This window comes from Lagopus muta, chromosome 5 (genome assembly GCF_023343835.1).
Source record: "Lagopus muta isolate bLagMut1 chromosome 5, bLagMut1 primary, whole genome shotgun sequence".
Classification (NCBI taxonomy): domain Eukaryota; kingdom Metazoa; phylum Chordata; class Aves; order Galliformes; family Phasianidae; genus Lagopus; species Lagopus muta.
This window is the reverse complement of record NC_064437.1, coordinates 19,987,717-20,015,639: the sequence shown is the minus strand read 5'-3', so window position 1 is coordinate 20,015,639 and position 27,923 is coordinate 19,987,717. Positions and strand designations below refer to the sequence as shown.

The 27,923-nt window shown below is 40.4% G+C and overlaps 1 protein-coding gene across 6 annotated transcripts; it reads left to right on the top strand.

The window, feature by feature from the left end:
• The first annotated feature begins 903 nt into the window (after positions 1–903).
• SLC25A24 (solute carrier family 25 member 24) lies at positions 904–26,503 on the top strand. 6 transcript variants are annotated; one of them, XM_048946030.1, is made up of 11 exons: positions 923–987; positions 3,561–3,718; positions 15,000–15,126; positions 16,181–16,268; positions 16,784–16,895; positions 19,444–19,602; positions 19,972–20,124; positions 21,256–21,363; positions 22,233–22,400; positions 23,528–23,678; positions 24,027–26,503. In XM_048946030.1, the coding sequence occupies exons 2-11, from the start codon at positions 3,659–3,661 to the stop codon at positions 24,203–24,205; spliced, it is 1,305 nt and encodes a 434-aa protein (XP_048801987.1). In that variant the 5' UTR covers positions 923–987; positions 3,561–3,658; the 3' UTR covers positions 24,206–26,503. The 6 variants fall into 6 exon arrangements, with proteins under 6 accessions (XP_048801989.1, XP_048801987.1, XP_048801985.1 ...); XM_048946028.1 differs by lacking the exons at positions 923–987; positions 3,561–3,718 and adding exons at positions 1,729–1,758; positions 2,570–2,620; XM_048946027.1 differs by lacking the exons at positions 923–987; positions 3,561–3,718 and adding exons at positions 2,135–2,174; positions 2,505–2,620.
• The last annotated feature ends 1,420 nt before the right edge of the window (positions 26,504–27,923 follow it).

Below are 27,923 nucleotides of genomic sequence, written 5' to 3'. Positions count from 1 at the left end.
GACCTAATACACCATGCCTTATAGAAAACAGGACAATGCTAAATCTCCTTTTTAAGAGTTAAACAAAAAGCAGCTAATAACCTTCACAAGCCATTTCAAGGTCCAAAACTAACACACAGACCCTTATATAGGTGAAAGCTCCCAGAAAGCTGTGTGAGCTAATATGTGTGTTGAGGGCCCCAAGCAGCCCCACCTGGGGCCTCACCTACACCCTACCAGGGACCTATATAAGCACAGCCCCAAGGCAGCTGGTTCTGTGCTTTTTATTGCTGGGTGCTGGGTTGTTTTGGTTGTGTTTTTGTTTTCTATTGTTGTGCAGTTTAATTTCTTTGTGATATTGGGTTTCAGCTAGAATTGTTTTGTTATAAATATAGTTGCTAAGTTATATTTACATGTAGTTTTTGTTATTGGGCTGTCTTTGTGTGGTTTAAGTTCTGACTTTTTATTGTAGGTCCTGTTTTCCTTTTGTTTTCATTGTAGGAGAAACTAATACACTTCAAATAAAAGGGATTTCTTATTAAATATATGTAAAACAAGGTTTTGAGGAAATCAGTATCTTCAAACCTCACAGTTACATTTAGATAAAAAATGTAACTCAAAAGTAGTCTTTTTTTCTGAAGAATATAGGAATTCAGTCATAAAATAGTAGGAATAAATAGAAATGTTTTCTATGGATAGGCAGCTGTTCGTAGGCTAAATCAATGTCTTGGGGCTTTTAAAATACTCTGAAGCATTCATGTTTATATTTGGAGATGGGATGTTACTTAAGTAACCTGTGTTCCTCCGGTGCCCTTACTGTAATGCTACTTCCCTGCTGGGCACTCTTATTCTTGCCTTGCAGCTTTTCTTCCCCTGAGAATAACAGTATTTGGAACTGGTGGAATTTTTTTTTCTTTGTTTGTGCTTTAGGATGTTTTCTGGTCTTGAACTGCTGTGATATTCGGGCTGTAACCTGCATCCAGATCACTACTTTCAACAGTTGCAGTTGTAAGTACTGTAACTGTTGTCAAAGAGATAAAATTGGATGTTTGAAACTAAATTGAACTGAGAAGTGAACCTCAGTGGAAGCAAGTGTGATGTGGTTAAGTAAGCTCTATTGTTGAATTACTTGTATGGTTTAAAATAAAGTTTCAGTCCTCCTAAAATATTGCTTGTAAAGTCTCAGTCCTCCAAAAATACTTGAATGTATTTAGTATTAACACACATAGGCAGGCTCTGATTTATCTGCTGACAAATCAGTGTCCTGAATCACACAACACTCCTGTATTCTGGCACCAGTCTTAACAAAGACATAGTACCTCTTGTCAGGATGAAACAATTTGGAACCACATGCTAGGAAAGACAGTGTGGAGGAATCACAGGATCTGAATTGATCATTGCGTTTTTGTAAAAGCTAGTAAGGGTCTGAAGTGTTGGCCTTCTGTGGAGGCCAACAGAAAAATTCTGTGCTGGTGGGGATTTAATTAACTGTACTTCAAACTATAGCACAGCAGTATTCACTGTATCCCAAACCAAACAATCCTTTAGCTGTGACTTTTCTTTTTATTGTTTTGACATATTCTAATTTATCCTGTGTATCCTGAGGTTCGCTCATTCAGGTGACAGAAACTGGTTGCTTGTTCTTAATGGCCTTTTTTTGAACTGTGTTGCAGAATTGGATATGATCTCATGAAAAAATATTTATCTTCCCAGTAGTCCACAGTATTAAGCTAGAAATGACTTTTGGCTCCTGCAGTAGGTAATATGCACAATTCAAAGGTATTTTCAAGTGTTTTCTTCTGTTTTTTCTACAGTTAGAGCTATGGTATCTCAAGCAAACACTTCATCACACAAAGCAATTCAGCTACCTTTTAGTCTATCAATAAAATATGTTAAGTCTATCTCTAGCCTCTTAGGCTTTCTGATATTTATAGTACTTCCTCTAAATGGGTAGCATTGATGTGATTTAAACATTGATGTATTAGTATGAATTACTGTGTATTAATGCATACTAATTAAAAGCTCTTTTACTGAGTTAAACAGATATTTTTTTGATGTTCTGATGCTATTCAGTGTTGATATCAGTGGGGAAAAAAGTACAGGTATTAGAGTTTTATTTCAATCCTGTTTTAGATGCATATTTTAGGTGAGGATGCTTCTTGACTCACAGATGCCCTTTGTGGCTGTGCAGGAAGGTGAGCATTTCCGAACTCCTTCTTAACAAAGAACTCTGTAAATAATGCAGCTCCCAACCCCGTCATCTAAGACCATCTGTAGAAGAATTAATGTTGGTAGTGCTATTTTCATAATAGCAGAAACGTAATCTCTAGTTCCCAGATACGTAAATTAAGCAGAGGTCTGGAAATGCATTTGTGGTTGTGGTTTTGAATGTTACGCAGCATGTTGCTTAGGCCTGACTAGTTTGCATCCTTAAGGATAATGGCTTCCTCTCAGGCATAGCTAACAGATTATCTATGGATGCAAAAATGTCTGAGACATTGATCTACTTTTCTTCTTCCTATCAGCTACTCATACTGAAGTCACACTGCTTAAACTTCCTGCACACACCTGTACTACTTCATTTCTGCAGAAACAAGGGAAAGTGAAAAATGAAGTCCTTGTTGCTTTGCACCTTAAACAGGTGGATGAATTAAATATAACCTGCATTTTCAGTCTGTAAATATGAATACTATAAGCAGAGTTGTAGCTCTGTGTTGTGGCTGAATTTCCCACACAGCTTTTAACAGCATAATGTGTGATACAGATCATAATTGTCCTGATACATTTATCCTGGACAAATATGCTACAACTAGCTTTTCTTCCTTTTTTCCTCAGGAAGAGTAAATGCATCTTTTCTTCTCCTCTTACTTTTGGGCTATCGACAGCTCCAGGGTTATTAGGAGAAAAGCCAGTGTCCCACTGAATTTCTCTGCTTGATTTGATTGTTTCTTAATCATCCCTATTGGGCATTACTGTACTTCAGTTGAATTACAACAGATAATAGTTCTACTAAGTTCTACTACATGTGCTAATTTCAGCTAACATTTTTATTAGATGGTATTTTGTTTGTGTACACATGCATTAGCTGTATATTTTAAAAAGTAATGGCCAAAATGCAGTGTTTGTTATCATGCTGCTAGGAAAAAGCTGCCACTCACTGCCTGCAAATTCCTGAGAGTGCCTATATATTGTCTTACTGATTTTGTGGAAGTGATTATCTGATGCTGAACATGTGAATGGCATGAACTGACAATATTGAGTAAAATTGAGGCCAAGTAAAATGTGTTCCAGGTATTTGGTGTTAATTTTTGCATGTTTCTAGTGTTTACATTGTGTTAATATTTAAGTACAGTGTTTGATATGATACTCATAAAAGAAACTGTTTTAAGACCTCTGATAATGGTCCTGTTGGATGTCAGAAATATGATATGCTAGTCAACTTGTGCAGCTGCTTCATTCCCACTTCTGCTTATTGCTATGGAGTGCATTCAGTCACTAGTATAGATAGTTTTTAATTGCATGATGTGATTTGTGATAAAGGATAATGTTGCATTCCCTGTTTTTTTTTTTTTTTCTTGAAGATGTAAGGGTGACGGCAGGAGTTAAAAATAACAGATACAGAATTGAAGACTACACGAGAGTGCTATGATGCTGAGCTGCAGTGGCCTTAGCAACATTCATGTCCATTCTTCCAGAAAGAAGTGAAGAGTGTTCAGGCTGTGCCTGTTGCAAGGTGCAGGTTAAAGTTCGCTGTATGGCCAAAGTAATGGGTAATTTGGACCCGTCTCATTTATCAGCTACCTGGAGGGGGGGAGGACAAGAGTGTGGACGGAGTCACTTGTCTTTAGGTGCGGGGCTGCCATTCAGAGATAATGAGGGAATGGGCTGTGAGGAACCCTATGAGTTTGAGCAGGAACAAATTAAAAGTACTGCATGTAGGATGGAATAACCTCTCACAATGATGCAGGCTGGAGACCTGACCGGGGAGCAATTCTGTGGTCTTGCCAGAGAGCATGCTGAGCATGGGCCCTGGAAGTAAAGACCTGCTGCTCCCTAGGCTTTATGAAATGGATTGTAGCCAGCAGAAGGAGGGAAGTGATTGTTCCTCTCTGCTTAGTGCAAATTAGGCTGTGGTTAGAGAGTCCAGGCCAGTTATGGGCTCCCTAGTATCTGAATGGCAGAAGCTGGAAAGCTCAGCAGAGGGTCACCAGGCATGGGAGAGCCTGGAGGACTCTCTCCATGAGATGCTGAAGAAAGTGAGCTTTCCTAACTGGTACAAGAAAAACCTTTGTGAGGCATAGAAAGAAGCCTTCACTCCCCCCCATTGGTTAATGGACGTTATGGAGGAAATGAGGTCAGGGTCCTTGCAGTGGAGCAGGGTGGAAGGATATAAGACACCAAGTAGAAACTGAAACAAGAAAGGCTTAGACTGTATTGAAGGGGAAACTTTTCTCCTGGTGATGTCAGGTAGGACACGCTGTTTGGGAGGTTGCACAGTCCCCATCTGTTGAGATTACAAGGCTGGACAAATGCTGAGCTGAACTCACAGCTGAGCTTTGGTCAGGAGGATGGACTGGAGCCCTGCAAGGTCCCTTCCCACCTGATTTATTCTGTGTATTGATAAACTTACAGTGAAATCATATTGCCTTTAGAAATACAAGGTAATTCATTCAATCCTGTCGAACTCAATAGGTAAATCTATTGAGTGACAATGTACCAGATGAGCTTTATTGATTAATCCTTGGACAGGGCCACCAAACTCCTGCTCTGAGGCTGAGACACTGCCTGTGGCTGCGCACTGACTGTGAATGCAGCAGGAGGGCAGTGTTTGGCGTGGCTGTGCTTGGCCACAGTGCAGCTCCCAGATGGACAGCGAGTGCTCAGGTGAACAGCCTGCTTCTGTTAGCTGTCCTTTGGTTCCTATGCCAGCTGTGCCTGCGAGTTGGTGCTTTGCCTTCTGGCATTTGCACCATGATTTATGTATGAGCCAATTGTTTCCCCTTGTCGTTGTTCTATGCGGCTGACCCAGGCGAGCTGTTTGGAGGACATCCCTTGTGGGTTATCCCAGCGGCTGCTCGTGTGGTTTCAGCGCTGCGCGGTGACTGCGGTGATCCCAATATAGCCCTGTTAAGATTCGGAGTATCACTGGTATGGGAACTATTTAAGGTGGTAGCGCTCTCTAAGGGCAGGCCACCTACATCGGGTGTGTCGGCAGCAGCGCATCACAGCCGGTGCGTGATAGAACAGACGCCTTTCCGAGTCGTATGAGACCCGTGGGCGCCTCGCGCAGGGCGGTCTGCTTACATCCAGCGCTGGCGACGCTTATCTACTGTAGGTTGACACATCAGCACTGCCGGAGCGCTTCTCTGAGCCTCACCGCGCGCCTCCAGAAAGCACAGGGGAGCGGTGCTATCTGCGCGCAGCCGAGCGCCGTGCCCCCACGAGAGCTCCTATGGCTGCCGCGGGGCGGGGCGCGGAGGGAGGAGCGGCCATTTCACGGCGCCGCGCGCGTTGCCGCGCCCCGCCCCTCGCGGTCGCCTCGGGCGGGTGGGGCGGTGCCGCCGCTCTCCGTCTCGTCGCGGGCGGGGCCGGCCCCGCTCCTCCCGCGGCCCCTCCTGCCCGCGCCCGGTCCCGGGGTTCCGAGCGGCTGTGTGCGGCCGTCCGCTGTGCCCCGCGCCATGCTGCCGCTCCTGCGCTTCTTCGCGCTGCCCGCCGCCTGCGACGGGAGCCGGGATGGCGACTCGCGGTACGCCAACCTCTTCAAGAAGCTGGACCTCAACGAGGATGGGAGGGTGGACATCGCCGAGCTCCAGACGGGCCTCCAAGCCATGGGCATCCCGCTGGGCAAGGAGGCGGAGGAGGTAGGAGCGCGGCGCGGCCCTTCTCGAGGCGGTCCCTCCCGCAGCCCGCGCCTCGTCCCGAGGGTCGCTGAGAGGCGGCGCTGCCCACAGGGGCTGTCCGGAGCCGGGGCTGCCCGAGACGCAGCCGTGTGCTGCCGGCTTCGGGCCTGCTCCGGGAGCTGTGCTGTACGGTTATAAGTGTGGTAACTCCAGTGCAAACGCTATTCAGAGCGTAGCAGCCGGTGGTTCTGTTGCCAGACGGGCTTGGCCTAGCTTAGTCATCGCTCATCACTTCTGCACTTCCTTGGCCCGTATTGCGTGGTGTGTGATGGTGTCCCAGCGCGGGGAAGGATGTAGCTCACGGCTGTGGTGTCAGTCGCTGTTTGCGCGATCTAGGTCAGAGTAAGTGTGTGGCCAGTGGGTAGGTAAGATTCCGTTTCAGTCGTGTGGCAGCTGGCAGCAGTGTCAGAACAAGCGGGTGAGCCCAGCTCTCCATCGGCACGCGGTGGCAGCTGGTGTCACAGCTCCTGCGTGTAAAAGCGCTTGAGTATAGCAGTAACCTTGTGACTGCTGAACAGATACAGCTCTCGCTTTGTTCTGCAGGTTCTACAGTGACTGTGATGGCTTAAAACCAAAAGAGGGGAGTTCTAGGTTAGGTGTTAGGAAAAAAAATCTTTATTCTGAGGCAGTGAGGCCCTGGCACAGGCTGTCCAGAGAAGCTGTGGATGCCCCTTTCATGGAGGTCCTCAAGTCCAGCTTGGGTGGGGTCCTGGGCAGCTGGAGCTGTCAGGTGCCAGCTAACCCATGGCAGGGGGTTGGAGCCCAATTATCTTTTAGGTCCCTTCCAACCCAGTCAGTACTATCATTCTGTGACTGCAATGTTTTTCTATTCCCTTTTATGAATGGTTTCTGCCTAAGTCAGTAAAACTTGAGTCATCAAGTGCTGAAATGCTTTTACGCCTCCAAATCTGATCTGCACCTGGATGAGAAACTTCTGTTTTCTAGTTGTTTTCGATGATGCCTCAGGATCAGAATGTAAAATCATTTAATGCCCAATTCTGATGGTGGAAGTATTTGTATGATAAAGCAAGTCTGCATTATAGGAGCAGCTTCTAGGTTTCACTTTTATCTCTTTATAAGGTATTGTTTACTGAAGCTGTTGAAGTTGTCTTCAGTGGGCTCCGTTAATTTTAGCAGTTGTAACACTTTCTCTTGTGCCGATCTTTCATTAGGAAACAGAACTGGTACATGGACATGAAAATTATTTTGGAAAGCAGGTAGCTTGTATCTGTGGTCATGTGAGATGTATGGCTTGGACTCATGCTGATGATGGTGTGCACTGATGCTTAAGCAGTGTTGTCTGGCTTCATACATCTTTCAGCAGACATAAATTCCAAACAACATGGAGGAATTTGGACTTCAGTTTTACTTCTGCAAGTCGGATGTAGGTGTGGTGGGCTAAACAGGGACAGCAGAGGTCTGTGCTTGAGTTGTTACTTTAATGGTGCTGGTCTTTATTTCAATATCAAGAGCAGTCAGACAGCGTCCCAGTACTGTGCCAGAGTGAGCCATTGTGTAGATTTTGGTAGAGGATGAGAGAGGTGAACTTAAATTTTGACAAGAGTGCTCAGAGATATGTTGGGTAAGCCATTCAATTTCAGTGACCTTGTGCTAATTCTGGCACACTCCTTATTCCTTCCAGAGGTTTTGGTCTGCTTTCCTCCCTCTTGATATATGTAACTCTCTGCCTTAGATGCTTGAAGGAGAAGTATCCTGCAGGTCTTGTGTGAGTTGAATGGTGCTACTGTGAGAGTATAAATGAGTCGTAAGCATACTTCCACTTGAATATTGCTTGTGGTCAAAATCATCTTCGTAATGAAATAAGTACCTGGATTTTCAGCCCTTGGTTGATTAAGGAAGGACAGTTGGGTCTGCTTACCCATGAGAACTGGTTGCAAGCTCCAGTCACGCATTATGTACAAGTTGTTGAAAACCTGTTGTACCAGTTAGACTGTAACAATCTAGGGTTTTTAGTTAAAGAGAACAATAAAGGGATAGGTGTCCTGTTTTCTGACAGTTAATGAGGATGGTCTTCCAACACAGTTTACTGTGAGTCCTGAGACATAAGTGACATGTTTCTGAAGTTTTGAGCAACTCATAAGTGAAGTTCCAAGTGATTTTTATGTTCCGCATGATGTTTTCCATGCAAAGCGCAGACCTAAGTGTCTGTCCAAGCCTTGATTGATGCAGGACAAACTGGTAGTGAAACCTATGAAATCAATTGAGATAAGCTACACCCTCATGGCTGTAATGGGGAGTAGGAACGGGCTGTTCTAGTTTCCTGAGAAACACAGTGTAAACAGAGTCAGCCGTGAGTCACATCAGGCTTTTGAGGTGGGTCAACCAATTACTAGAGTGCACTAGAACATTTATATGCTCACCATTTCAATGGTGCACATAGTTTTTACTTGAAAAGACTTCCTATAGTAGGAGAGCCTCAGTGAGACTTGCTGTTGCTTTCTTTCCTGTCTTTATGCAACTAATCTGCTTCTTGTGCTCTTACTTGAGGCACTACTTGAAGCTGCATTCTCCCACTTAGTCCCTATCTCAGGCTCTAGATTGGTGTTTAATTCAATAAACTTTTTACTACTTGGTAAAAAGGCATTTTATTAATGAAGTTACATATGTAGTCTTCACCTTTATGTTTGGGGAGGCAGAAATAATCTTATAATTGCTATTAACTAATGAGTAAGGAAATGAAATGGAGCGATATTATAAATGTGGCCAAGGGTTCTGCCCTGCCCGATAGCATGGCGATGTGGGTATGAGCAGACCTTTGGATATCCTATAGAAGAGCAAACTGCACTTTCTTGTGGCTGAGTCAGGGTGTCAGGCCTTGCACTCGCTTGATAAGGTGCAAGTCTGGGTTAGATCTCCAAAAACCTCCTGTTTGTAGTGAAACATGTCTCCGTGGGAGTGTTGGTCACTGTACTTATGGCGAACACTGCTCCCTCCTGGCTAACTTTTGGTAAACAACAGATGGCTTACTTGTTTCCCTGCAAAGTCTATTGGCTCATCCCAAGTCATCGCCTTCATGCTATAAATTAGTGATTTTGCTCTTATTACTGCTTTTCTCTTTGCACTGAAACAATGTGTATTCCTCTCTAGGAGTTTGTGTGGTTTCTGAAGTTACAGAGCTGCTATCCATTCGAGCAATAGACATGTGCGCTCCTTTGAATTAAGCTTTCATCTGTTTTCTTGACAGTTTTATTGATGTTTAATGTACGATGGGACGCTCTTTAGATGAAGTAACACAGTAGATATCAGATTGATGTGTTGCGAGTAGGTAACTTGTTCCTCTTTAAGGAAGAATCATTCTTTTTCTCCATAGAAAGGCATCCTAGCCCAAAGTGACAGAAGCTCCTGACTTTGCGGTCTGTTTGACCTGCCTCCTGTCAGTGTGTGACAGAAAAGTAAACCACTGAAAAATCCGAAATGTCTGCTTCTTAGAGGCTGCCAGGATGACTCCTTTTTTATTTTGTAGTATATTACTTGCTAGGAAAGGATAACTTTGTAAAGCTTTGCAAAAGATTCCTAACATTGTATGTCAGCGCCTACAAAGAAGGAATCCAGTGTGGTGAAAACATCAGATGGATCTCCACAACTACTTTAGCAGCTATTGTACAGTTAATTTGGGTTAGGAGAGTTGTCTGATAGCAATACTAAATATCAGATCGCAAATGATCTCATCCCGTGTCTTCAGAATGCAGTGAGTCTCTTAGATACAAGCACCATACATGGTGTGCATGGTTATACTATTTTTGTTCACCCTTTCCTTCTGTTGCAATCAATCCTTACAGTAAACCTGCAGGAGGCAAGCTCCATGTTTTAAGCTTCAGTTTCTGCTAGAAACAGCCAACCATTCACACTCAGGATCTATTTATGTGTTGAATCCTGGAGCTAGACATAGGAAGATAGTATTGGAATGAATAACTGCATTCTGGAGACAGTACGATCTTATTTGGTCTGTCTGTCAGGTTGAAATGTAAGTCTAGTTGTGCCCAGCTATGTGAAGGCCCTTTTAGTTGAAGAAGCAGTGTGATGAGATACCTCCATGTAATGGAAATGGGGCCCAAAGACACTGAATTCTCAGCAGTCAGAACATGGTCTGCTTGGAGTAATCAGTTGTGTTTATGGAACTTGTAATTTTGCTCTTACCTGCGATGAACCAGTAAGAAGACTGTGGCTCGCCCTTCCCTACTGCAGAGTGAGGTGCTGAGGGCAAAGAGCAGGAAGGAGAAACTGTAGCTGATGGAAGGATCTGTTACTGCAAACAGTGCGTGTCTGCTGTACCAGGATGGGGGGTTCTGTTTATGGCGGTGTCTGACATTGTTACCTGCTGGGTACTGTTTAAATGCCATCATAGCCTTTGGGAAAGAAGTGAACAAATAAGAATGGGATGTGAAAATATAGTGGGATTTCTAGGGAGGTAATGCAAATGATTGCTTTGCTCAAAGCAGGATGCCGGGAGGTATTTTTGAACTTCGACAGCGGTCTTATTTGTTAGTGTTATTAGGACTCATTGACTGGAGCAATGTGTGGGTGCATCTTGGGGCCCTTTGGCTTCATTCTGTGTTTATCCCTCAAATGCTCTGTCACAAGAGTGGTTTTAATAAACTGTTCTACTGTGTTTCACGTTATCATTTTGTGTTATGGATTTGTGTAGTCTTGGCAGATACAGGTAGGAAAAAAAAACCAGAAAAAAAATACCAGTTCTTGGTATGAGAGGATGTGTGTCCAGAGAAGACCAAGGCTGCCTGTGATCAAGCTCTGGCTGGATCCCAGTAGATTTCAGTCTAAAACATTTATAATTGCGAAATGCAGAGTTATGTGAATGACTGACGCTAATTATTTTTGAGGCAAAGATGGAAAGAACAGAATAGAGGGAGGAGAAGGGAATGAAGGGAATGACAGGATTGCTGCGGAGAAGTATCCTTGAGATAGGCATCTGAAGGATACTGAAAGAAAACATGTATCTTCTGTGTCCAAAAGACACACTGTTCTTACCTTGGTGTTGGTTTGTTTTCTGTGCAGTATCTGACTTTGTCCTTTGGAGCTCTATCCATAGATTACAGAACAATGAATTGCTAATTGCACCAATTCTGAGTCTTTAAATGCTGTTTATTTTTACTTGTAATTAGCAGAATAGGAAGCCAGAAATGCCCAGTAATTTCTTGATGGATTTCTTCCTGTTAATTTTTTTGGAAGTTGTATTAATGAGCTGTAATAACAGGCTAATACAGGCAATCATTTGTTCTGAGTAGCCCCACTTCATGCGCAGTTCAGTTTTGTAACCAGAAGAATGTGGTGGCTTATACGTAATGCAAAAACAGTTACACCAAGTACCATAGGAAAACTCAAGTGTAGATTTAAAAGAAAAGTCTACATGAAAGAACTATGATTGCTTGTTTTGCATTTTCTTTCTTTTCTATAGCAGTGAATGTGTTCAAGTTCATGACTGGCACAGAGTAATCTGATAATTCATTGGGACACTTTTGAAGTCAGGATTTTTTAGGGTCTGTAACTTTGCTGGTGTTTTCAACAGACCCGCTGGCTTAGGTTCCCACATCTAGGAACCCTTCTGGAGAAAAAATGTTTTATGTAAGAAAGTTCTTCACTATTTGTCTAGTTTTGGTCTCTCGAATTGCTGCAGCCTTGCTGTGCAGGACTTGGAAAGCAGAGTGTAACAAACTACAAAGCAGAAGAACAGAAGTGAGAGAATTGTTATAAAAAGTAAAAATGGAAGGAATGTCATGGCCAAACAGGGTCAGCACAGGAGTGCTGTAGTCTGTATGTGTGGAGGCCTGCAGCGCGAGAATGAAAGATGATCCAAATAGATCTTTAAGTATTTGTAGCTCTGTAAATTCTTAGCAGTTCTTTCTGGTCACTGCTTCACCGTATAGCAGATTATCTTTATGCTTCTTGGTTGACATTTTTAGATGAGAAAAGAAATGGCAGCGCTTAAGAAAAGAAACTCCTGTGCCTCAGGGCTGGGTCTACTGAAGGGTGACGTGGTTCCCTGGTAGCAACAGTATGTGGCAGGTGTTAATGCTGGGCACGCTTAGCACTGGTTCCCAGGGCTTGCACACAGCAGCTGGCACCTAAGTTGGTCCTGCTCCATTGTTGTAAACACGCCTATGTTAAAAATGCTTCCAGTTTTCCACCGGAGAAGTAGTTGAAGCAGGAAGTGATGTGGTGACGAGTGGTTATAACTGTGTGAAATGTCTTATCTGGCAGTATATGAAATGAGGAGCAGCAGTCTGATCACTTGCTGGACACCAGTGAGGTAACTGAACACTGCTTGCCCAGGGTGACTGTGGCATCTCCCTCCTTGGAGGAGTTCACAACTCAAGCAGACGTGGTCCAGCACGACCCGATCTATTTGGGCTGAGTTTTTGCATGTGCCGTGAGTGAGCAGTTTGCATGTGGGGGCTGGCACTGCACTCGCTGCAGCACCTGCTGGCTTCCTGGGGCTGTGCCCAGGGAATGCGCAGCTCCCACCGGCCCATTTCTGTCCTCTGTGTGGAAGGCACTTCTCAGAGTGCTCTGTTTGTCCCCCAGGCTTGGGGTTTCAGTCTCAAACTTCAACACTTACATAAAGAGTACATTTTTACAGGCTTTAAGAAGCTTTTGTTTATATTAACTTTTCAGATCTTTGGGGGAGGAGAGAGGGAACAGTGCGTGCGTCTGCTGAGGTACAGCGTGCATTTTTGTTCCCTGCTGTTTCTATTCTGCTCAAACAGGCTTGAACTTTGTAAAAGAATGGCAGGACCAGGATAGGTGGAGGCTCATGCACGTGGCTTCCTAGCTGCTGCAGCATGAAGTGTGCCTGTGGGGCAGATGGAGAGAAAGGTGCCCCCTTCACACACGCTAATTGCCGGCTCTGTGAACCTCTGAGGAATTTCCGCTTTCTTTGGCTCACGTCATCCTGAGCAGTGGAGGATTTGTAATTGGAATGTTGCGTATGTTTTATTGTGCCTCTGAGCCAGAACAACACTTTCCTTGTTTCCTTTTTGTGTAGCTCAGGTAGGGAGCAGTACCAGCTGGCCTTGATGAGAGTTTGCATAACTGACCCCTTCTGAGTTGGTTGGGAGGACCATGTGATACAGGATGCTGTGTGTGCTGGGTGTAGGGTTGGGATGGCGTTGTCTTCAGTGCAGGGGCTCCTTCTGCCAAGAGTCATTTTTAATGGACTTCTTTTGGTGGATTTGTCTATTAGAAGGTGGTTGTCAGGAATGCATCCATAAACTTAAGTAAATATGATGTGTTTGTTTTTGTAGGACGTGGGCATTACATGTAACTGAATTGTTGAGTAGATTATTGTTGATGAGTTATTGATAGAATCAACAGCTAAGCTGGAGTATATTAAGGACAGAACCACAGAAGTGTTTCTCAGCTGAGATCAAACACCTTTATTGGAGTATGTGATATCTTGCATAGATTTCCCTGTGCATAGTGTGCTGCATTATCAGAGCTAAATAATTTGCCCCATATATTTCACTGTTGAGTACCACATAATCCTTAGCCTTTAAATTGAGAACCCTATCAGTACTATACATTTTGGGTGGGTTTTCTTTGCTTTTTTTCTTTTTGAGATTAAACATTAAACTTTTTAGTGTGTGGATAAGGAAAGATGAAGGGGACATTACGGATGTCTGAACACTTTCGAAAGCAATAAACAGACCAGAATTCTCAGCTTCATTTATGTTTGGTGTCTGTAGGCTAATCTTATTAGACTTTGCTCTTTTGAGGATTTAAACTAATTATGGTGTGTCATGGTGGAAGTTTTAAAAAAAAAAAAAAAAAAAAAAAAGTAAAATAAAACAGACTTTGTTGATTACAACGACCAAGCAAATGCTGCTGATTTACTTAGCAGTTGTGCAAGACAGTCTTGCAAAATAGAAGGTGTTTGGAAGAATTTTTGGCGTATGCTGTAAATATACCTTCATGTGCTCAGTAACTCATGCTTTCAGATTGCTCTTGTACTGTGCATTGTCCTCTTGGGATTACCCACACTGAGCAACAACACAGGAACTAGTGCCCAAATGGAGAAACGGGACATAACTTCCCCTCAAATCTTTTGTTTTAGAGCAGAAGTGTTGGGATGAACTTCCTTCCCCTGTTCTTTGCATCCTGTTGGATGAGCCAGTGGCACTGTGGGCACATGAAGAGAGTGGGCAGCGCCCATTGGAGCACTGCTGCTGGGCCTTCTGTCCTGATCCTGCTGCTGTCTACTGCTCTGTTTAAGGAGCAGTTTGTACTGTGGCTTCAGATCCAAGCTGATACGTCCTGCAGAGCTTGCTAGCCTGGGCATTGCTCGCCTCCATGCTTTGCCCTTGCAGACATGCCTCAGCTGTTGCACCCTGAGAGGTTGCTTTAATTTCCCATTTATCGTAAAGTGTATTTTCACACATAAAGATGATACACTGTTTTGGTGCTTTGAATGAAAAGTATAAGCCCTAGGCAGTCATGCCATTGCTTTTGTATTTCAGGCTTGTTTTGTACTGTGCTGGGAATTGTATAATGTGTTCAACTCATAGTTAATTTTATATGCAGGCTGTCTGATCAGCAGGGCAGTTATGAGCAAATACATGCAAAAGTGGAAGATAACTGTTGTTGTGGTGTGTGTGGTGAGGAATTCTTTGTCAGTAGTTAAATAGTTAATTGCTAGTGTGATTCAGAATAGACCACTAGATTCAAGAGGATAGCTGAGGCTGTGGAATTGTACTGGAATGTTGTAGACTTCAAGTAGAGCTAGAAAATCGCAGGCTTAGAATTGTTTTCTGCCATGATTTTGTCATATCTCCCAGGCTGTCCTCCACAGATGGTTTGATCCCTGGAGGTGTAACTTGTGTTTGAATAAGCAAGTTTTGGGAATAAAAGCTAATGCCATCTTTGAGTATAGTTTGTTTTTTTTTCTTGTCATTATGAAGCTACTAAGAATTTGTTAAATTCTGGGGACAGAACCGAGCTCTAAAGTGTGTGTTAGCTCTGTGTTTTCCTGACTTGACTCTCAGTGTGGCCAATACGGTACATGTTAAAACTCAGCTGTGTTATGCTGTTGTTACCTTGTGAGTTGCTATATTTCATAAAGTCAAATGTTACATTTTCTCCCAACAGAAAATCTTTAAAGCTGGCGACACTAACCAGGATGGGCAGTTAGATTTTGAAGAATTTATGCGGTATCTTAAAGATCATGAGAAGAAAATGAAACTGGCGTTTAAGAGCCTGGACAAAAACAATGATGGTAGGCTGCTATTTGATGTGTTCAAATGTTTGAAGGAACTACATTTCCAAAGTTATCTTGACTTAAATTTTGTTTAAATTGGAGACAAAAAATTATGTGTGGGAATCCTTGATTTGTTTGGCTTAACAGGAATGCAGTTAGTGTTTTCTGTAGGGTGAAATAAGTCTCTTTTTTTCCCTTTTCTTTTTTTACTTTCCAGATTTGTTCATCTGGGTATCTTTGCTTTGTAGAGAGTAAGGCTATAAGGAAGTTACTGTCTATCAATTCCAGATAAAATAACTATTAACTTACTGTATGTATCTTATTTGGGTGTAGAATTTTAGTGTTCTTACCTTTGCTCTGTCTTTAGATAATAAAAATGCATTGCCTCTGTTGAAATTCTTTTCTTAAATAATCTTTTGCTATTGTGTAGATAGAAGTTATAGAATGTAATTATAGAATATTAGAAACGTTGAATGGTTTGAGTTGGAAGGGACCTCAAGATCATCAAGGTCCCATCCCTCTGCCATAGGCAGAGTTGCCAACTGCTAGATCCTGTACTGGATCAGGTTGCCCAGGGCTCCATCCCAGCTGGCCTTAAAAGCCTCCAGAGGCACCCAAAACCTCTGTGGGCAGCCTGTTCCAGCACCTCTCCGCTCTCTCAGTGGAAAAACTTCCCCCTGACATCTAAAGGAGGGGAGGTTTGGGTTAGTTTAACACCATTCCCTTTGTCCTATTACCTGTACAAAAAGTTGATTTCCCTTCTATTTATAATCTCCCTTTAAATTGGAAGGCCACAGGGAGATCTCCCCACAGCCTTTTCTTCTCCAGGCTGAACAAGCCCAGGTCCTTCAGCCTGTCTTCATGAGGTGCTCCAGCCCTGATGGCCCCAACTTTTCAAGTATGATGGAGACTGGCAACCACATTAATCAGTTCCTTTAGGACTCTGTCATGTATGTTGTCTGACTCCACAGACTTGAGCACATTCAGTCTCTCAAGGCAGTCTCAGACTAATGTATTAAGTCCAGTGGACTCTGTATTGTATATATCATTATCTTTCTTTTTATGTTTCAAGGAAAAATTGAGCCATCAGAAGTTGTCCAGTCCCTCAAGATACTGGGTATAAACATTTCAGAAAAACAGGCAGAAAAGATCCTGCAAAGGTCAGAAATTAATATTCTGAGCTTCTTTATGTTCTTCATATTTCTTATAATTCAGAGAATGCAGCAATTGAATGGGTTTGTAACTTTGAAATGGTGTTGGTAACTTCAGTAGTGCATATATAGGAATTCTCACATTCCATCTGTTCTTGGGTTATAGCATATAACCCCAGAACATATAACCCTGTTCTAGCATATAACCCTGTTTTAGCATACGATTTTGGGAGGGGAATGTTTATACCTCATTTCTATACAAATACTGTTAGAAACAAAGGTTGTTTCTATTGTATCTGTATCTTATATATATATCTATATATTGTATCTATATCTGTATCTATTTTACAATAGAGAATGCTAGATATACTTGAATAAGAAATGTATGGTATTGAAATACCGTGGCAGATTTACCCTTGAAGTCTCCATATGTTGTCTGTAGAATGGATCACTGTGGTGGCCAATATTTCAGATAAAGTCTGTTTTCTTAGCTGGTTTTGTTCTGTTTGTGTTTTGTTTTTTAGTATTGATGCTGACGGAACAATGTCAGTAGATTGGAATGAGTGGAGAGATCATTTTATGTTTAACCCTGCTACGGACATAGAGGAAATAATCCGATACTGGAAACATTCCACTGTAAGTTCAACTTCAATTCAGTGCATCTTTTAAGTTCGTTTCTGCTAGGGCAACTTACAGTATTGAGCATAACAACTTCAGTTATATTTTGTGCATTTGAAAGATTCTTCAGTTACCTTTTAATTGCCAGTAATTCCTAGAAGGAAATCTTTCTCTTGCAGATACTCCATAGAAAGTAGCAATAACATTAAGCATTCTCTTCAACATTACATTACATTCTTATGTTCAGTGCTCTTGATGTGTTGAAACATACATGGAAACATTTTAACTCCTGTGTTGAAGTCAGTTCAGTAATTGCATTTCTCTAGTAATATTATCATTACCATAAAATCACAGCTGTCTTTGTCTACGATACGTTCTTGCCTTGTTCGGTGTTACAGAATTTCCTTTAAGAATGATGGGATATACAGCAACAAGCAGACAGTTTTTTAGGTTAGCATTGAATGGAGCTCTTACCATCTTAGTGGCTGACTTTAAACAAAGAATAATAAGGTAAATAAGCCAGTAATAATCCACTTTACTTTGTTTTCCTGGTACAGGGAAGGGTAATCTGTATAGTTATGGAATAATCTGTAAAGTTAGGTGAAGATGAATTTCTTTGAGCATATTGAGACCAATCATGCTTTGAGGGACTGGTCAGCACTTCCATAATAAAAAACAGTCTGAGATGTGAAACATTTGAGCAGCTCTCACTGCACAGACTAAATTCAGTTGTGCTTGCCAGAAAGAAACTAGGTTCCTGTTTGCTGAAGAAAAGTGCTTGGAGTGCTGCTTTGTGATCAGATAGGCTTGGTCCTGGCTTGTGCTTTGTATCACTTTTAAATATAAGAGCTATTTTTTAATTATTCATTTTATTATTTATTATTTATCTGTTTTTGTTATTATGGAATGTCCTTAATTATTCCTAAGGAAAGAGTATAGATGTCTCTTGGGATGTTCTGGTTTGGGCTCAGATATGACCCAGTTATCTCAGCAAGCAAAATCCAGCTATGCAGTAACACAGCTGGTGCTTCAGATAAGAGCAGATGTGAGATGTCACGTGACTGGCTGACAGCTCTTGAAACTGTTTGCTTTTTTTAATTGTATACTTTTATAATTATGTAATTTTAATTGCTGTCAGAATCTTCTGAGGAGATAGCTGCACTGGCAGTTATTAAGATAGTTGTGGTCTTTGGTTATAAATCTCTCCTAAATTTAAGAAAAAAGAAGTTAAAGCTAGATTTAGTTATTAAAGTTACATTTAGGGGTCAGTAGATATATTGTTTAAACTCTGGTAGATATGCATATAGTATCTGTAAAATCTATTGATTTTATACTTTCAGAGTTCTGATGGATACTTTGCTGACTCCATTTGTTGTTGAGTAACTGATGACACCTTATTTGGAAATCATGGATGTCAGAAAAAAACAAGATTTTCTCTTAAATCCGTTTCATGTTCAATACCCAGACTAGTTAAGTCTTACCCCAGTTGTGGGTAATCTGCATAATAATTTATGTATAATCTGCATACTGCAATTTTTACTGTCTGAACGAGCAAGTCAGTTGTCAGCCTGCTTAACAGAGATCTCACTAGGATGTATTGTCTGAACTCAACATCAGCAGCAATAAAAATGGGTTTGTGAGTTAACATACTTTCTGGTCAGTACTTGTTATCATTTATAGAAACATTCCTGATTCTTTGTAGGCTTTCTTTATGCCTAGTATTAGCTTTTCATTATCTCTGGTGCAATTGTTCTGTTTTTATCATGCTTATAAATGACATGAAGAGCAAAGAATCCATTAAGTGACACGTTCAATTAACACAGACTTCAGTGATAAAGCTGTCCAAGGCATAATACTGGAATCTTCTTTGATCATAGTGAATGTTAACACAAAGATGCAACTGTTAAAGAAATGTCAAACTTGTATAGCTGAATAGAAGTCATTAATATGTATTTCAGTGTAACTGCTAATGAGAGGAAACTTCTTAGAACAGTCATTTTATAAGCCAATACACAACAGCTACTGGGACTTGAATATTCTGATATATCAACTATAAAATGATTAGTTTAAGATGTCAGTAGGAGTGAGAAAAAATCCCACGTATGTGTGAATGCATTAGCATGAGAGAGAAATCTCTTGTTAGTGTCCTTAAGAGATTACTAAGCTAATCCTAGAAGACTGTCTGGTGAAAGGTTAGCATTGACAGTAAGCATTTGAGCCTTAGTGCTCTCTGAAAACGTTTACTGATCATGACAGGATGTCTTTGTTTGGGTCATACTCAAGACAGAAATTTGTCGTAATTTTTAATGATGATGGTGCAGTCTTTGAAATGGTGGGTATGTGGTATATTGCTCAATATCTGTTTAGAAGTAATTAAAAATACTGTTCATTGAATAGCAATAGCAATACGTAGCAAGTTGATTTTTTGAATGCAAACTAATTCACTTATGTTGAACTAGCATTTTATTTCTGCTCTTAGCTGGTAGGTTAATTTGGAATTAGCACTATTGGTAAAATCAAGGTAGTGGAGTAAGATGGTTATTTGCAGCCCTTTGCTTTCTAATAGGTGCTGGATATTGGAGATAGTTTGACTGTTCCAGATGAGTTCACAGAGGAAGAGAAAAAGAGTGGACAGTGGTGGAAGCAGCTCTTAGCAGGAGGAGTGGCTGGTGCTATCTCTCGAACAGGTACAGCACCTTTAGATCGTCTAAAAGTAATGATGCAGGTAGGTGCAGCGTCTAAGAACTTCTTCATTTCCATTTTATCATCTCAGTTTTAGAGACCTGTAACAAAAAGTTGATGGCCAAATAGAGTATGTAAATTCTGGAGATCTAGTTGTGTTTTAACACGCTCTATATTTTGTGCCCATTAGTGTTTTCCACATTGATATCAGCAAAAATGTAAACCAAATATGATACTACTTGTGCAATTAAAATAAAATTTTCAATGGTGAATTTTTTCTTTTTTTTTTTTTTTTTTTTGCTAGTTGATGTATTTATGCAGTGACTGGCTGCTTTAGGTGATGAGTTTTACAGGCTAATCAGAGCACTGTCCCTTACTCTGTTGGTTTTTTTGTTTTTTTTTTTCTTTTTAGGTTCATGGTTCAAAATCAAACAAAATGAATATTGCCAGTGGTTTTAAGCAAATGTTGAAAGAAGGTGGTGTTCGATCACTCTGGAGGGGAAATGGTGTAAATGTTGTCAAAATAGCTCCTGAGACAGCTATTAAGTTCTGGGCTTATGAACAGGTAGGATGCTAAATAGAAATGGAAGTAGTAGTGTATCATTCTTACTGTTTATTATGTACACTGTTGTGTTGTATAGGAGTTAGTGTTGTGGTTGGGGATTTTGTGGTAGTAATGTAGAATAACTCAGGTTTTAACTAGCAGAAAACATAGGCTATTTTAAATCTTGTTTTCCTGATTTGGCCATTGACTTTTATAAGCAGTGTAGATTAAATCTGTCATAAATTTTAAGCTATCCTTCAGTTTTCGTAACTTCATAGGATACAATGTACTGAGTTAATCTCGTTTTTAGCTTCAAAGTGAGAACAACCAAAACTGTAGCATGTTACACTGGCTGGATTTGAATAGGATTCTTTTTAAGTCAAATATCACGGTGGTGCATGAGATGCCCTCACCCTGGATTTCAGAGTTATATTTACCTCAGAATCAGCTTTACACATCATGTTAAGGCCTAATCCTCCTTTAGAAAATGAACTACATTTCTGATGTAGTTAACTGATCATTGCTTTTTTTTTTTTTCCTTTTGCCTAAGCAAGACTATATTAATGTATTTCATGTTTTTGTACAACAGTGAAATAAAATTAACAAATATCAAATTTTGGGGAATTGCAAGACTGAGTGGCAGATGTCAATTCTGTAGAGAAACTGTGAGCATTCTGTAGAGAAACTGTGAGCATTCTGTTCCTTCCTCTTGCCCACCCTTTTGGGAGCAGACATTGGCTGTGTCCCTGCATGATAGTATTTGTCCTGAATGATACTGTATGTATCTCTGCTGGTGTCCATATGAGCTGAGCTTTTGTTCTCCATCTGGATATCTCGATCTGTGAGGGAGTCAGAGTCCTCTTTGTCTGGGCAGCACACTGTAGGCTGTTTGTGGAGTACTGGACAGTAGTGTGAGTGACTGGTGCCTTTAATGTACAACATCTTTGCATGTTAGAATAGTTACCTCTTTTGTGAATCATTGATGATGGAGTAAGGGTAGTGCTAACTTTGTTTGGTTTGTAAATGCAACTATTAATGTGTGGAAAAAGTAAGTGAAGCTTGAAAAGGCATGTTCTACTGTACTCCTAACTCTAGTGGAACTCTTGCATCTTCTAAAAAGCATGTGATGTTTTATGTGCTTTATCTTCACAGTATAAGAAGATACTCACTAAAGATGATGGAAATTTAGGCACCATTGAAAGATTTGTATCAGGTTCTCTAGCCGGGGCAACAGCACAAACTTCTATTTATCCCATGGAGGTTAGTAGCAGAGAATTTGCTTCCTTTAGAATCTGCCAAATGTCTGGTTGGCCATTTTTGCACTTGAAATTATTGTAGGAATTCCCGTACGTACACTCTTTTATCCTATGTCGTTATTTTTACTTTTAACTTCCTTTCAGGATTGCAGCCCTAGATACTTTAGAATAGATGCTGTTCTAGTTGATAGCTGTCATTTTTCTGTTTGTATAGCTGTCCTTTTAAGGTATCTTTTGCTTATTAAAAGATGCTGGGAATCCAGGTGTTGATACCACTTCTCTGTGTGTGCACACCAGAAATCTGGGTTATTGTATTGTATGATTACATTTTGTGTGAATGTCCTTTTTGAAATATGCAATTAAATGTGTCATTGGAATCTAGTTTGGGAAAAGAAATCCTATAATGCATTTAACATTAAGTACATATTCAGACTTGTTTCTGAATTGGGCCTATATCTTTCCCACTATATGCATAAGCAAGGAATGATCTTGTCTGGAACAGAGCTGATGAAGTTGTATTATGATAGGGAGCCAAGTCAGATGAGGAGCTGGATGTAGAGGAAGAATAAAACAGCTACAGCAGAGATTTGATGGATTAACTAGTCTTTTCTCTGTGGGACATATTTCTGTGTATCTTGGTACTAAATTGTAAGCTAGTGTATAATGTTTGTGGTATTCTGCATTCGTGATAAAATCTGAAGAAGCTTACCCTTAGTCAGCCTTTAACAGTAGTAGTCATAAAGAAGACTTGTACTTCCAAATTCAAAGCAGTTCCAGAAAATGGAATAAGCAGGTACGTATTGTGTTTTCCTGTATTTAGAAACTACAGTAATAAATACTTATGTAATAAAGACTACTGATTCTTCCCTTCAGGTTTTAAAGACCAGGTTGGCTGTGGGTAAAACAGGGCAATATTCTGGGATGTTTGACTGTGCTAAGAAGATCTTGAAAAGAGAAGGTGCAAAGGCCTTCTACAAAGGCTATATTCCTAACATTTTGGGTATAATTCCTTATGCTGGGATTGACCTTGCTGTTTATGAGGTGAGTTCAGATGGCTGACTGTATGTTTGTGTAACATCTACTAATCTTTGAACAGAGTAATTGGTTACTGTTACTCAGTCAGATTTATAATACATCTGTAATGTTACAGTTACCCTGGTAAACGGGAATTGCTACTGAACTCACCAGACTTGCAGTTCTGTCATTTTTTGCTGCCTTTGGAGGGATCCTGTACAGACTGGTCATTATGTGCAGTGGTTTCATCTAACACACAGGACTCTTTTCTTCCATTCTGTCAGACAAGAAGTGTGCTTGTAAGGTTAAAGTGTATTAGATTTTGCTAACAGAACACTCTTGTGTAAACAAATGACCCCATTGGCTGGGAACATAACCTTTATATAGCAAACCTGAGCCTTAAAAACTTGACTAGTGTTCATTATTAAGTTACCTGTCCTGCAGCTATCTCATTTTTTGCTATTTTTGATTTGTAGTTGAATTATAGTAATTTGAACTCCTTATGTATTTTTGCATGTCAACAGAATTCTTTGTAGCCAACATGTTGTTCTTGTGATGAGTTTGAAACACTGCACTGTTTCCTTTGAAGTACTGGCACCTTACACTCATCAGCACCAATTAAAATGTTCTGTCTACCTTCACTTATTGAGTGTTGCTTCACAATATGTCAAGTAACTAATATGCATGGGCTAATTTTATTTTAGTTTAGAAGTCTTGTTGTGATACAGTAGTAGTTAGAGTCAGCAGGATTGCTTCAGCAAGTGTTTTCCAAGCTGTATGGAAGTTCTGTCCTATGGTTTGCATCTCTAATTTTGCATGGAGTGTTATGCCTGGTTGTATGAGTTTCTGTTGTGCCTGATGACATGCTGGGTCATTCCTTCCCAAGTGTTAACTAGAGCATGGGCACTGCTGCCTGGTGTTGTGTCGTGGTATTTAAGGAATCTTTTTCCTGGCACTAACTGCTGTAGTCTGCAGTCCTTTACCACATGCAGAGGTTTTTGTGTATAGTCTTTACTCCAGTCATACATTTGTGCTTTTTAGTGAACTTAATGCTTTTCCAGTATGAAACCAGTAACAGATCTTAAGAGTAAACATTTATTTACTTTTTCAAATGTAGATATCTTGTCTTATTATTTAACTCTTTATCTTGACAGCTCTTAAAGACTACATGGCTAGAACACTATGCATCAAGCTCTGCTAACCCAGGGGTTTTTGTGTTACTGGGATGTGGTACTGTTTCCAGCACATGTGGGCAGTTAGCCAGTTACCCTCTTGCTCTTGTCAGGACACGCATGCAGGCTCAAGGTGAGTCCAATTGTTCTGAAGATGTGTGTGTGTTCTCATTGAAATGAGGTTATTTGTGACAGCTGTAGCAGGGATGTGGGCATGAAGGATTTAAAAAAAAAAAAAAAAAAAAAGAAAAAGCTTGAAGAATTAAGAGTTTATCTGATATGCATGTAAGTAATGCATTTTAGTGGGATTTAGGCACATGGATCTCTCTGGAATATCTAGGGATTAAAGAGATTTGCTGCGAAGACATAAATTTTAATTGTTGGCCCTGAAAATGATAAGCTAGCTACTCAGATGTTTAATACTTGCTGAAGAATTGTGACATTGCTGCAACTGTTCAATAACGTTGTCATCTTATTTTAGCGTCGGTGGAAGGAGCTCCACAGCTAAACATGGTCAGCCTCTTTCAAAAAATTGTTGCTACAGAAGGAATCCAAGGACTTTATAGGGGCATAGCCCCTAATTTTATGAAAGTTCTTCCAGCTGTCAGTATCAGTTACGTTGTGTATGAAAAAATGAAGCAGAATTTAGGAATAGCTTGAAGTAGAAAGGTGAGATATTTCTAATTTGGTTGGAATTAACAGAACAAAGATGATTTCTTCAGTAATCTGTTCTTACAATTAGAGACTGTGGAGAGATGCTGCGACTTCTGTTTTTATTCTCCAGTGGGAGGAAACTTAATTTCTTGTACACCATTTGTAAACAGATACCTATGTTGCACTTTAATGTCACTAAATTGAGGAAAAAAAACCTGTATATTTAAATCAACTGTATGCCTACATATTCATATAATCATGCATATTTTACTCTTTTGTCTTCTCTAACTGAACTTGTCTCACATGAAACCAAAGGTAGAAGAAGTTCATACTGCCTTGATACTGAATTGATGAAAGTGACTTTGTTTTGTCATGCTGCCTGTCCTCAAGCCATTCACAGAAAACATTTTGCACTTCTAGAAGTAAGCACTTAATATCATTATTTTTGAAGGCAATCTAAGTTCTAAACATTGTTACCTTAGATACAGGAAGGAATAGTGTAACACATTAAATGTAGCCCACCACCTTTATTTTCAAGTTAACCTGTGTTTTCTATAATGAATATGAGCCTGAAAAACTACTGTTCCACGGTATCTAGAATACCTCAATTGATTTATATCGTGTTTTTTGTAATGCAGTCAATGATTTTGGTATCTTGCTTCTTTGGACCTGCTTTCGCACTTGTAAATGCTAGCATGACAAGCTCTCAATTGCAATTAGATGTCTTATAGAACCAGTATACAGAAACAGAAAAAGCCTACTGGATTACTGGATCCATTCCTACAAGTGTAAGTTACTGTTTAAAAATGAGGTGAAGGATCCAGTATTAAGCTAGTGATGAATTAGCTGTTGGCTGTGTTGGAAGAAACTGACTTGGACAAGAATTCAAGCTCATCATAGCTGCCTTGAAGAGCAAAAGGCTTCTTGTTCATAATTTCTTCCCTTAGTATCAAAGGGTTACAGTCCCCTTTGTGCTTTTAGCAAATAAGGGATTGTGTTATTATGTAAAGTTTTTAAAGGCTTGTCATGAAGGACAAATCCGCTTTCCCTCACAGTTTTGTGTGCAGTGTATGAAATTTGGGTCATGAAATACTGAAGCATTTTGTCTGTGTGACCAAATGGAACTGCAGCTCTCTAATGTCCATCAGGTTCATGTTAATAAAGCAAGTGAAGCACACACAGGGAACTTGTAAGTACTTGAGGAACAGTTCCTCATTTAAAGAAGAAAACAAAAGCAGCACTTCCTCCATGTAGAAAATAGGTATTTCCATGTATAAGCCGCTTCCTTTATTTCTTGGAGGGGTGTGGAGCTGGGGCTGGTGGTATGATTTGTCTTATTTCAGTGGCCTTCAGTCCCAGATATTGAGGTAAGAAAAACAATTACTGCTGAACTCCTTTGTTATGCTTTTTCTGCAGTCTATATGATGTCTTAATTCTTTATTTACAGTAATCCCAAATCTACAGAGATAATTTTTATACTCAACTTGACCTTCAAAAAACACTTCTCTTTGACCACTTCCTGAAATTGGATTGCTGCAGGAAGAACTTAGATCCTATGCTAAGTTCCTGTAAGGCCTTTGAGGGTCTCTATGTGTACACATGAAGCCAAACGCACACAGCTGCCCCATGTGTATGTGTGTATACACAAAATCAAACACATCAACAAGTGCCCTTTGTTCCTTGTGTGGAAAACTGGGCCGTGTTCTTCAGTCAGCAGGTCAGATGTACGTCTGTGATCAGTGCTTCCGTGATTGTTTTTTATCTTCATAAACTGATACGTTACTTCCTAAGATTTGTATTATAAGATGTTTTATCAGATTTTAGAAAATGACAGCTTTGGCTGTGTCTTTTGGCCTTCAATTTAGGGAAAACTTGGACTTTGCACTTTTTAAAAGAACTGAGGAGTCGTTCTATCCAAATCATCCGTGCGTATGAAGCCTTTCCAATCTGAATGTTTCCTGGGTTTGCCAACATGTTTGTATCCTGTGGGATTTTTGAGATTGCTGATGTTGCCTGGTCATGTTGTCTGGCTGTGACCAATGAGCCACTGTGCGTGTGATTTCAGAAAAGTCTGTCTTCCAGACTTGGTCCTTACTTTTGTGTGCAAGTGCCATTATGAATATTGAAAATTATGTTGGTGATGCTTTCAAGCATTGAAAAGATGGAGTCATCTTCAAATTTCATTTTTCATTATGTGCCTCTGTGATGACTGTTCATTTGTATATTCTTTGTCTCTTAAGAAATGAATGTTTATCTTTTTAGCTATGTAAAACTACGAGTTTCTAATAAATGTTTGTTTCTTTATCTGGTTCAAGCGTGCTGATCTTTTCTGTGGCCGGTAGACAGGTGATATTTCTTTATTGCATTATAGGTGTACAACTTGCTGTAAAAGAGAAATAAACAATTTATGTCACGGTGCTTTTAAGACTAGCCTATACTTCATTTTTGTTTCATATTTGGAAATGTTGTTTGAGATGTTTTATAGTTGATTATCATTCTGTCAAAACAAAACAACAAACCCCTCTCATTCCATAGTGAAAGATCAAATAACGATCAGTATTTTTTGCTCGTTCATTGGGCAGTGTAACAGCATGATTGCACCTGCATGACTGAATTCTTAATCATCAGGGAAATACATTTGCTTGTGTTCTTGATGTTTATCTTTTGATGTTAATCTTCCATGTGAAAGGATCAATATAAAGCCTTTTCAAGGTAATTGTCTTAATTAACTCCATGTATGTAGCATGTTTACCCTCCTAGAAGCATGCTTGGTAGATAGCCTTGATAGCCCCCTGAGTTTCTCACACTGATATTTCCAATAGTTAAAGAAAACTGTAAACAAAGCCTTTGGGAGGCTTGTTTTGTCTCTGACTTCTTTTAAAATATATATATAAAAATTAGAAGTTGCATTTCAAATAGTGGAAGTGGTACATGCTCTGTAAACTATTCCTAAATTTAAAACAAAAAGCAAAGACATTTGGTTCTACTTCAGACAAGAATGCTTTTAACAGAGTGGAAATTGTCTGCAAATGCTGGGCTGTCCTTGATACGTCTCGTAATAGTCAAGCACTGATCTCAGTGCCTGAGTTGCATGGTCCTTTCCACCCTCACAGGAAAGAAAATCAGTCTCACTGTAACATGGATATTAACGATGTTACTCCCAAATTAATCTACTGAGAAACTGAGTTCTATGGTCTTGATTGGATGCTTCTTTGATGTGTGGGAGCTGTTTCATGGGTAGTGTATTTATTTCAGATGCTTCATACCTGCAATTCATATATTTCTCAGTGCACAGCTTGTAACCATTATTTCTAACTGCTTGCAACTACAGGCATCTTATGCTGAAAGAGCACTGAGGCAAGAAGAATACAGTCAGCTATGGATTTCCTACCAGTGTAGGACAGCATGCTGCTTGCCTTTGGGAGATATTTTGATCATCATCCTGAAGTTTGTTGTATGTTGGTCAGGGGAAACAGAATGCTAAGCAGCTGTCAAAGCCGTTTCATCCAACTTGCTCTTTTAGCTTTCAGTATGTTCCACTGACGTGTTACCATAACCACTAGTGAAATGAAGCAGTTAGGAGGCGCGTTCTGCATTCTTAGATGAGTGGTGACAGATCTGCAGGTTGCTTTCTCCCTTGTCTTAAAATGTTTAGTCTGAAGCATTCTAAGTAGTACCATCCTTGTTATGCCTCTGTGTTTCAAGACAGAGGAATGCAGAGATG

Coding starts and splice junctions, on each gene's coding strand:
- SLC25A24 (XM_048946026.1), top strand. CDS start 5,658: ATGCTGCCGCTCCTGCGCTTCTTCGCGCTGCCCGCCGCCTGCGACGGG. Junction 19,603..19,971: donor GTCTAAAAGTAATGATGCAG/GTAGGTGCAGCG, acceptor TTTTCTTTTTAG/GTTCATGGTTCAAAATCAAA. Junction 22,401..23,527: donor TTGACCTTGCTGTTTATGAG/GTGAGTTCAGAT, acceptor TTATCTTGACAG/CTCTTAAAGACTACATGGCT.